The 11,574-nt window shown below is 38.6% G+C and overlaps 1 protein-coding gene across 1 annotated transcript; it reads left to right on the top strand.

Moving 5' to 3' along the window:
- The first annotated feature begins 829 nt into the window (after positions 1-829).
- Positions 830-10,085, top strand: SLC10A2 (solute carrier family 10 (sodium/bile acid cotransporter), member 2). Its single transcript, XM_010082347.1, has 6 exons — positions 830-1,251; positions 4,394-4,512; positions 5,661-5,749; positions 7,897-8,072; positions 8,685-8,842; positions 9,952-10,085. The coding sequence occupies exons 1-6, from the start codon at positions 830-832 to the stop codon at positions 10,083-10,085; spliced, it is 1,098 nt and encodes a 365-aa protein (XP_010080649.1).
- The last annotated feature ends 1,489 nt before the right edge of the window (positions 10,086-11,574 follow it).

Genomic DNA, 11,574 nt, shown 5'->3' on the forward strand with positions numbered 1-11,574 from the left:
CCCTCAGTGCCCAAGCTGAAGGGACATGGACATGGGTGGTGGCAGTTCTCCATGTGCCGACCCCAAAAATACAGGCAACATTTTAGCAATTTACATCAAGGGAAACTTTGCAGCCAGGGATCTTCACCATCTTCAGGCTTACGTGGAAGCTGAGAAGGTATCAGAAAGATCACCTAGAAGTTGGATTTAGAAGCTAAGTGTGACAAAAACATGCATGAAGTCCCATAGTAGAGTTATCACTGTACACCATTCGTAACTTCCGTTATACTAGAAATACTAGCAAATGAGGATCCTACCACATTCAAATGAGACCATGTGCCACGGTGAATGATGCATCACTTAGCAAGAGCTGAAGCTTCAAACCCTACCTCAGGAACTCTACCCGTGGTTTCTTGTGTCTCAGTCACTGACCCCATAGACCTCTGTAATGTCAGTTACAGTGCATGCATGAGTGGGTCTCCTGAAGGCATGCAAGAAATTCAAAGAATGAAGTCTAAACTTTCTCTTCCTCCTGTGGTTCTCATTGTGTGTGCTCAGCTACAGCACAAGCCTCCTTTACACCCTTAAATATTAACACAGCTATTCTCTGTATGTGGGATTCCTCATTATCATATGAATAAATGATTAATTGTCACTGTACTGAGCAAGTGAAACTTTTATAACTATATGAATCAGCACTGTGCCAAACCCTTCAAGAATAGTAAGAGTGTTCAAGTATTTATTGCACTTTATTGCTTCCTGGATCATTTAAAAGGAGTCACTGACAAACAACCATTTACACAGGCTTGAAACTTTGCCTCGGATGTACTGAGCAGTTCTGTATTTCAAAATGCAGACATACCTTCTTTCCCAGCAATTTAAAGCTGGGTATTTGGCAGAAAGCTCCACGGCTTGTCCAGCAAATGCTACAATTTGCAATGGCACCTCTTGTGTGTTACCGGAAGATAATTTTAATGAAACTTTGAGTGTAATTTTAAGTACTGTTCTAACAATCATGCTGGCTTTAGTGATGTTCTCCATGGGTTGCAATGTGGAAATTAAGAGATTTTGGAGCCACATAAAAAGACCCTGGGGGATTTTTGTGGGCTTCCTTTGCCAGTTTGGAATTATGCCTCTCTCAGCCTTCTTACTGTCCCTGATCTTTAACGTGCTTCCTATTCAAGCTGTCGTGGTGCTGATCATAGGATGCTGTCCAGGGGGCACAGCCTCCAATATCCTCGCCTACTGGGTGGATGGAGACATGGACCTAAGGTAAGAACAGCCATTATCTAAGTAGTTCATGTGCTTTTTTATAGTGTAAACTTTACATTGACAAGAACTGTCTGATTTTTTTCTTATCTTTCTGGCTCTTCTTGTAAAGATCTGTAGTTACTGTAACAGTAGCATATATAAGCAGAATAGCAAATATCCTTAGTTCATTGAGAACTCGTGAGGAAGACAGAACAACTGAATTGTGTATATTAGAAAATGTCTTTAGTGTAAATCTCCAGATGACGCAGAAAATAGCATTGACTGATACCTCTAAATTGCTAAGGATTATTAAATCTTTGTGCAAGTTAGAACTACTTTTGTGATTTTCTTGCACAATCTTGGGTAGTCAACAAAAATAAATAACAAAGAATTTCAGGACGTGAATCCTGTGTACAAAATAGTGGTTGTGCAATAGTTCTTGAAGTAGTGTTTCTTGGAAAGTGGAAAAAATACTCTCCCTCTTTTTGTGTTCTATATAATGAATAAACAGGAATAGATTTCCTCTTTAGGAACTAATACAAATGAAAATCACTTTTACAGTAATTCTATCTGTTCCCAGCACCTTCTGCAAAGTCTTCAAACTGAGGGAAAGTTTTACAGGTTAGAAGCCACTGACTAAGGCAGCCCTGCATATTGGGGACAATGAAAAACTCCTTTGTGGAGAAGTGCAATGGTCTTGGTGACAGGGTGTGCTGAACTCAGAAACAGGTATGTAAGGCACCTGGCATACTCTAGGATGTCAAACACGCAGAAGAAGTGAACTCTACTCTTGATGCAGATTCCATGGGGGGTTTATTAACTCCAACAGCCTTTAAAAGTGAGCCATCTTTTTATTTTTATATCCTGATTACTTTGCTCTAAAATAAACAGGATCATTTCTCTGTTTCCCACAGAGTAACATAAATTGAAGCATTCATCGAATTTATCATATGCCAGTCTGAACTAGAAATGGAAAAAATAACAGAAGTAAGAAAGATGTGGAGCTAGGGCAAATAGACTAAGAATGTTAATATTTGTAGCTTTAATAAGACATTTTTTCCATCCTTTGAAAATAGTGAACTTTTCTGTCACATACAGGTGTTAATGTAATACCTGCTTTGAAATTATGTATGAGGTCAGCTCGGCTAATGACCAGTTTCCTCTCTGTGGAGGAAAGACCTATGATATTAGAAACTGCAAGACTCTTTATTTCAATAAATACAGGTCTAAGAAAACACAGATGGAAAGATATCCAGCAAAAGTCTGAAATTCCGTCCTAATCTTTCCCTGGAAGAATACACTGATCTAAACTATGGTTTCTCAGCTCTGTATATTCAGAATTGCACCACTGAAATCAGTGGTAAAAATCCAAATCCAAATTGATGATGTTATAAATATGAGTAAGTTGCATATCCCATTATGCTGGCGGAGGGTGAAATGAATTGAAAATACTTATACAAGGTTATTCTTCAGGTAAAGACCTTTACCTTAAGAAATCAAAGACTTTTGGTCAGTACCTTTGTGACAATAATGCGGGGACCAGAGGATAAGGGATGTACACCAAGGCAAACATCTTAAGTTCTTGATAGAAAAATAACAGTACAAGTAGTATGGCTGGATTCTGGAGCCAGGACAGCACTATAGAAAGCCTGCCCATCATATCAGACAAAGGTTTTGTTTTTCATGGATAATATTTTATGTTTATACATAACAACCCATCACCATTGTCTACAGTTCTGCTTCAAAATGTCCCAGTGCAAACAGAGCAGCACTTAAAGCAGGAATTTTCTACTGCTCATATAATCACAGGGAGGTGAAGTATGAGGTTTCATACCTTTCTTAGTAACTCAGACCCAGATGATATCCTCTAAAGCTTCCCATAGGGACAGCTGGTTTTGATATCTCTTGATATTTCACAAGAAAAAAACTTCTTCTGAAACACCATCTCCTCTCTTCCACAGATCCCCAGAAAGCTTCTGTGAGCACAGGGACTGAGGCTAGGGAACAGGAGCAGAACTTTGGAGCAGGAAGTAGTAGATACAGGGACAGTAAGAAGATGTAGGAAATTTGGAGGTAGGAAAAACAAGCTCTTTTATCAATTTGAGGCTTCATCTGACCTTAATTTTAGCTCAAGGCTCTTTTTTCTCTGTGCATAGGAACTCTCTTGCCAGAGGTTCCTGACAAGTTATACCCAATGACTGTAGAACAGAGAGTGACAGGAATCAAAATTAGTGAAGATATGCTTGTAGTTTTTTTAATTGTTCTAAATTTCTCTGGATCTGCTCAGTTCGTGGGATGGGGTCAGTAGTCCTTTCTCTGAGGGCAAGCCACACAAAAGAGAAGTCAGAACTGAGGCTCATAAGGAAGTTTCCAAAGTCCCTTAACTAGAAAATTTTTATGTCAGAGGAGTGTGATTTGTAGGCATAATTTTATCTTTTCTACTCAGATTCTGAGAATTTCCTCCTTATTTTACCTGTCTTGCCTTTTCGTTCTTCTTCATTCCTGTAGCAGAATACATCTTTTTGTACAAGGTGTATCAGGCCTGATGCTTTCAAGACTTTATCTTTTAAAACAGAAATATCTTTACACAAATCAAGGAAACAACAATACTTATTCTCAGCTTCACTGAGTAATTCTTAGCACCTACTTTTTTGGCCCAAAGCAAAAAAAAAAAAAAAAAAGCCAGAAAAGGGAACTTTATTACATCACACATCCTAGACGATGAAATATTTTTGGTTAGGCTGTTGAATTTGGACATTTGAAGTGATATTTTAACACACCAGAACTGCTGGTGTAATGGAAAGCTCCATTTGATGTCCATCTGACCCTGTCCAGTTTGTCACCCTCTCAGAAGCCATCCGGATAGGCAACATGCAGACAGACTTGCCAGCAGACCTTCCTGATGGCCACCTGGTCTGACTGCCTCATTTGCACTGAAACTTCTTGTTCTGTGGCTCCAGAACACAATGATATTTTATGTTCTTTCCCTTTCAGCAGAAGTCATTCCTTCCTTTTAGCTTTTTTCTAACCTGTTATAAAGGATAAACTGACTGTAGGCAGCAGCATTTCTTGCCCAAACTTTCATAAGCTTTTAAGTAGTAATAATGAGAAAGACTGTAGATTTGCATCGGATGAACTATCACTCTGATCAACTTCTTTGTAGCATCAGCATGACAACTTGCTCCACACTGCTTGCAATGGGGATGATGCCGCTTTGCCTCTTTATTTACACCAAGATGTGGACTGATTCTGACGCAATTGTACTGCCCTACGACAGCATTGGTAAGCCCAGTGAATCAGCACTTTCCTTTCTGACTCTTTCCTTTACCCTCCCTCTAGTAACAACACTTTTATACCATCATCCTGCAGAACCGTGAAGAAATTACCCCAGACTTTTAAAAAATATTCATCTTCCTTCTTTCCAATAATTTCCATGGGAATTAGGTACCTAGATCACTTCACATCATCCACAGCTCTGCAGAACAAAGACTTGAAGTCGTTATAAATATTGTACAGATATTTATCACAAGATTGTCCGTGTTTTTCTTTCCAAATGGTTTGGAGATCTGCATAGTACTGGAAAAGATTATAGAATAATTCGTACAGGAATATCTGGTTCCCCTGGATGAAACTGTTTGTAACAGCTTTAAGGCACAATGCTGCAAAGTGCTAAGTGTTGAGGCCATAATCTGGTGAAGTACTTAAGCACATGTGGATAATTAAGCAAGTGATTAAAACTGCTGAGTCTCTTTGAAAAGCTGCAATCTACACAGCCAGGAGTGGCTTCATTTGACTTCCTGTCAAAAATCTCATCCAGCTACAAAGAGAAAATAATCAAAGTATTTGGAAATACATGCTCCAGCGCTTTGCAGAGCTGTGGCTCTAGTGCGTATCAAGTGCGGTTCCATGTTGTGCTAATCTTAAAACCCAGCAGAGTCACTTTCACATTCTTCAATTTGATTTCCCATTGTCCTGTGGTAAAAAAAATCACATGCAATACTTGTGCTTTCAAAATAAATACTGGATGGGGGAGGCCAAAACAAAGGAAGCTCTAAACCATTTGTTGATAAGGTACACTAGCAAAACACCTGCATACAAAATGAACATTTAGTACAACTACTCACATCAGAGGATAGCGATGATTAGCACACTCAAATTTCTGTCTGCCTTTCCAATGCAGGTGAATGAGCACATAGCTCAGCAGAATGGCAATTACTTCAACAAGCTGTCAAAGATAACAGACTCTATAGAAAAGCAAATGGGCAGGTGTGGGTAAAGCATGCCTGTGTGTTCTTGGGGTGCACATACCAGAAACATCATCTGAAGGCTTGCTCCATACCCCCAGCCTCTCTACACATTGTCTGTCCTCCTGTCGTGAACTTCTGCGTGACATATGGGCTTAACTTGTCTTCTCTCTTCTTTTTTTACAGGAATTTCACTGGTAGCTCTTATAATTCCTGTTTCATTTGGAATATTTGTTAACCACAAATGGCCTAGTAAAGCAAAAATCATACTTAAGGTAGGATATATAAGGCTGAAGCATTAGTAATTACAGACAAATTATGGAATCAGTAGCACCACTGAAGCAGTACATCGCTATTCATAGTATTAGTATCTGACTTGATTAGAGTCAGGAAGTTTTCATCAGAAAATAAATGAGACAGTGTGGAAATGTATTGCTTTCCCCTGAACAAAAGTGCATGAGTTGCATACATTATTAGAAACCATCATTGTATAAAGAGCCTGCTTTTGTCTTTGGCTACAACTATGTTAGTAATTGAGTTCAGTTTATAATGTGAACTGAACTTGAAAGGAAAATCATTCAGGTCAACTGGAAGTAGTTTTTCTCTTCAAAATAATAAAAAAAATGAAAACATTCTGGATTAAAAAAAAAAAGCCCCTGTCTACTTCCAAACCAGTTTATCAATTTTGGGGGGTAATGTTGAGTGTGAAGTCAATTTTTACTAAAAAAAATTTTTTAAATGTTCCAACCGTTAAAAAAATCTAAAGGAACTATTAACAAAATTCAGCTATCTTTGCAAAACAGTTGCAGATGTAACAAAAATACTTTTTTTTTTTTTTGGCAAAAATTCTTCTCACCAAAATAACAGTAATAATAACAACTTAGCTACATTTAGTGTTAACAGCAAATTAATCACTCTGAACATTAGGTTTAGGTTTAAAGTGATTGTCAGATGTGCTGTGTACGTTTGGCCTTTGTTAACCATTCTTAGTTCACACATATATTTTCTAAATTTTCTTTAAAAACCTAATCTGGCAACTTGTTATTCTATCTATGCCTTGTTATCATTTCTCTGTTATCAGCTCAGGAAATATAAAACACAAACAAGGTCCTTTTAAGTCCATTCATTTTCTTGAACTGTTAGCTCATAGTGTTGTAGTTTTAAATGTACTCACAGCTTACTTATGAGCTTGGATACTACTGAGTGCTGGTTTCAAAACTGTACTGTTCATGTTTAGTCAGTTAAGGGAAAAGTATGGGTTTGAACACACATGAAAAGACACTCTACATGCTCTCTCAGCAGAAGAGTTTCATCCTCTTTCCTACCGAGTGGGTGAGCAACCCACAGTAGGGTCCATCAACAGTTTGCTTTATGTGGGACAAGGAACCATGAATGAAGATTGAGCCATAGCTGTCAGATTAAGGTCCACGTAGTGAGAAGTGGAGATAAGAGCACAAAGACAGTGTGCCAGGTGAAATAGAAGAGCCTGTCATGGCCAGACCATGTTTCTTCTTCCTAGGTGCACGTGGTTAATAGCTCAGTCAAACAAAAGTACTTGTTCACTCAGTGCCCTTAAAAAGCCTTCAGCCAAAGACTGATGAAGCCAGTTCAATGGGAATACACATTTTAGCTGAGAACTGAGTTCTCTGAAGCTTAGCCCCCAAAGTCTGCCAGTGAGATCCCTGGCAAGGTATGCCATAAGGGCAGGCGTTTCACTTGGATATTGAGAGGACAGTGAGTTACCACTTTTTTTGGCAAGCAGCAGTCTCAGTACATTGAGACACAGGAAATAAGATCAACTCAATGACTACGTCTATGTAGAAATGTTGTACGAGTGCACAGACAGTTATTAAACACAAATTTTCAGCCACATTAAAGATTTACTCCTCTGCTTGGCAAATAATTTCCTATCGCTAACAACCTGGCATCTAGTTTGCATATGCTGCGCTAAGCTCCAGAGCGTGGCTGCCCAAGAAGTGGAGAGGAAAAATGTATTGTACTAGCTATTAGGCTGTCAGTTTCCCAACAACTCTGGGGAAATTCTTCTAGTGTGTGCACTATTCCTTGCTCATGTCACATCTGTGAAACTATTTTTAATCTCCAGTTCTAAGTACAATTATAGCCAAGACTTCAAGAGACTAGTTTTACAGTTGTCTGCTATAGATATCTATTATAGCTGTGCCTTGATCTATATCTATAGTCACCCACTGAAGTACATCATACATCTCCTGTTTGGTAAAAATGGCAGCTATCTAATCTGCCTGCCTGCTGAGAATTACATTGCTGTAAACTTTAGGTTTTACGTTTAATAAGATGTTTCAGTGACTCAGAGACATTCACAGGCACATTTGACATTATGTTTGATGCCATTAGTTTTGTTGGGGTCTCTCATTCACAGAGTCCTTCCTCTTTCCCCTCACAGATTGGTTCCATTTTGGGAGCAGTCCTCATCGTGCTCATTGCTGTGGTTGGGGGAATACTCTACAAAGGTTCCTGGATTATTTCACCCAAATTATGGATCATTGGCACCATATTTCCAGCAGCTGGCTATTCTCTGGGATTCTTTCTGGCCCGTGTAGCTGGTCTGTCTTGGCACAGGTATGGAATTCCCTGTGGCAAAAACCTGTAGCCTTTTTTCAGCTATGAAAAAAGCATTATTTAATGATTAATCAATGCTGAGAATGGTTCCCAAACATTAGCTATGCTATCTAGTCACTCATTCCCAACCAACTTTCAGGGATACTAAGTGTAAATAAAATTTTTCTTGTCCACACTCTTATTTACAAATGTTGATCATACTCTTTCCTCCAAACTTGCATATGTCTTCCCTTTGTGTGTCCATGTCCTACACTTCAAATGAATGAAACAGATCTGACTTATAAGTGGGTTGGAACTGCAGTAAAATTTCTCATGAAGATGCAGCAGCCTACAATTTAGAGCACCATTACAAGAGAGGGAGATAGTTGTGTGCCACATCTGTGGCTTGAAGGTGGATCACAATCCTTTACAATTGCTGAACTGCCATAAATTGTGTGTGTTCTGGTGGTAACAGCCATGTGACTTGTGGAGTGTTTTGTTGACTACGTTGGCTGAAAAGTACCATTTTCTTAGTTATCCATTACTGTATGCTTCTTGCTTATCCAGATTATGAAAAAGCATAAGAACCCACAGGCTACTATTTCACAATTGTCTTTGTATTATTCTCTTTAGATGTCGCACAGTGTCTCTGGAAACAGGCATGCAAAATACTCAGCTATGTTCAACTATAGTACAGCTCTCATTCAGTCCGGAACAACTTGAACTGATGTTTACTTTCCCACTCATCTACAGCATTTTCCAGCTGTTGTTTGCAATACTAATTTTAGGAGGTAAAGCATACATATTTTCTATTATAGCATTGTAATTATCATTATTATTATAAGTTTTAATTTTTCATGGATATAGAGAAAATAATAAGGAATTAAAATAATCAAATGGAAAATAATTAAGTAGATAACGACCCCAATGATTACTGAGCATGGGCACTGTGCTGTGTCCTGTGCATAACTAGGAATATACAAGGTTCAGTTCAAGGTTTGGAGGACCCATTTTTTTTACTACAAGGAAATGGGTCTCCACCACCTACAACTGAGCACAAGAGAATACATTGAGCACAGGATTGTTATTACCCTTCATCAATGAAGGGCAAATGCATCTTCTTCCACCACCCCAGGGTACACGGGCACACAGGTGCACAGCAGGGCCATCCCCACAGGTATGCACAAACTTCCCCTCCTAACAGCTGTTGAGAGAATAGGCACTAGCTACACAGCTAATGTGAGAAAATATCCTCCATTAGAGGTAAGGGTCCCTTTTTCCTCCTACATACACCTCTTATGAGTTGCACTGCTGCTACTGCAACTAACCTACCAAGGGCTGGGACCTTGTCCCTGATGCTTACGCCTAAAACCAGCTGTGACTATTGATCTCCCACTCCCAAACCAGTCACCTTACCTGATACCAGAGCACTGCCTCAGGGACACAGCCTGCAAGGCGGAGCCCCAACTCCGACCTCTCTGGGAGGTAATGGTGTGGGGACAGACAAACCACTTTGTCCCAGATCCTGCCAAACAAGATTCACGTAGAAGTAAGGATACTTATAGATACACCCAGACCCAGCGAAGAACCCAAAGGCTTCCCAAGGGACACAGGCAATACTTTTAAAATTCACTGTGCACAATAGGAATGGAAAGCAGTCAATCACCAAATGCAGAATTTAAAATGTTTTCCTTGTTATTTTCTAAATGTACTTTCCTGGTGGTGAGTGCTCTTTATACAAAATAGTTAAATATAGCTTCAAATACACCATCTGAATGTGTTGGAATGTTTTAGCAATATACCGAAGGAAAATGTTGCATGGCTTCATGTTACTGCAGTGTAGTTTTCAGGTAATTGTTATAATTTCTTTATTTAATACTAAATATATACCGATTCCCAGGTTACCGTGTTTACAGAAGACACCGAATCAAAACAAAGACAGATGTTGAGAAAACAGAGGAAAAAGAGGATTCAAAATCAACGTCATCACATGCTAAAGTAAATGGAGGATTTGTATCAAATGAGTCCAAATAGACAATTACCTCTGTTTCTACCACCTGAAAAGATATGAGATATATGGTTTACTTAAAACTTTTTTTCAAATGCTGTTGCTTTATGACAATATTTAAGAAAAGGAGAAGTTCTGCTGATATTGTGCAGTAAGACTTTAAAATTATCAACTTATGAAAGATTTCTACTTTGATTTTGAACACGGTTTCTGCCACAATTGTAGAATCTGATTTTGAAGCTAATTCCCCAAAAATATTTAATGTTTTATTATGGTTTATTTAAAGAAAGGCTGAATAAAGGTGGGCTATTCCTAAAAACAAATGAGAAGGTATTTGCATTACCAACTCCAGCCCACCATCCTGCAAATCCATCTGCTAGTCTCAGCCCCCACATCAAACAAAGAGAAATCTTGTGAAAATGCCTGAGCAGAAACAGAAGTTGATGTGGAAGATCTGATTAGGCTGGAGGACATTCACTGAACATGAATCAACCATGAAATTGGAACAAGCTGATAATGACATAAAGTTTCATTCAGGTCAGTCTGGGCAGACCAAAGTCATTGCACTGTACTAATTCCTTGAAGCATTAATTTATTCTAAAGCTATAATTTTAGTAAGTGCAAGGTACCTTATGACTCTATTTTTTTGCCCCAAGTAATAAAAAGTAACAGCTTTGCATCTTCAGTCTGGGTCTTTTAGGTGCTGGAAACGAACAGACAGACAAAGCCCAGGGCATAACCCTAGAGCAGTTTGAGTGTGACAGCTGCATACAAAGGATCAGACAGATTTTGGAAGTGTAAGAAATTATCAACTTCTACACTGAAAGGGAGGCATTTGAAAGTGGAACAAAATTGTCCCTGATTCACCAAGGATTGCTTTCACCACTTAACATGAGACAATAGTGTTTTTAGAGAGTTATATGTTTTTGTAATTTTATGAGCTCAATAAATTTGAACTTACCAGGTGTCTGTGACATGTAGACACTGATGTAGTTGATGATTTTAAGTTTTTAATTATATGAACCACAGACATAAATAATTGGATGTAAACATACACTATTTGTCACTGAAAATTCAACAGTACATATGGAAAGTTGTCCTAAGTGTATGGAGAAAATTAGTGTAATTCTAAGAGAAACAGTGCAGTAATTTTTTTGCAGCTGTAATGTTTTTGTGGAGACATTCAGTACATTAGTCCTGTAGCTCTTACGTAAAGAAAACATCCAGAGAACTTCAGATGAAATGAGTGAGAGGCTGGCTGGTCAAAAAATTCAAGAATAAGCCAGCTAACAGCACATTGAAACTGTACACCTCTTTGTCATATTCAAGTGGACATGCTGAGGTGTTGGGAGCTAATGTGGCAGGTTTTTCACAAACACAACTGAAAATGTGGAATTTAAGTTCCCGACCTGTAGCTTTCCACTGCTGCAGAAACATGCCCACTATTAAACAAAGAATATATTTTTTCTGTCATCTACCATATGTGGAGGAAAGGGTCTTGAAATGTTCCTGAGT

The sequence above is a fragment of the Pterocles gutturalis genome, unplaced genomic scaffold (assembly GCF_000699245.1).
Source record: "Pterocles gutturalis isolate BGI_N339 unplaced genomic scaffold, ASM69924v1 scaffold26654, whole genome shotgun sequence".
Classification (NCBI taxonomy): Eukaryota; Metazoa; Chordata; class Aves; order Pterocliformes; family Pteroclidae; genus Pterocles; species Pterocles gutturalis.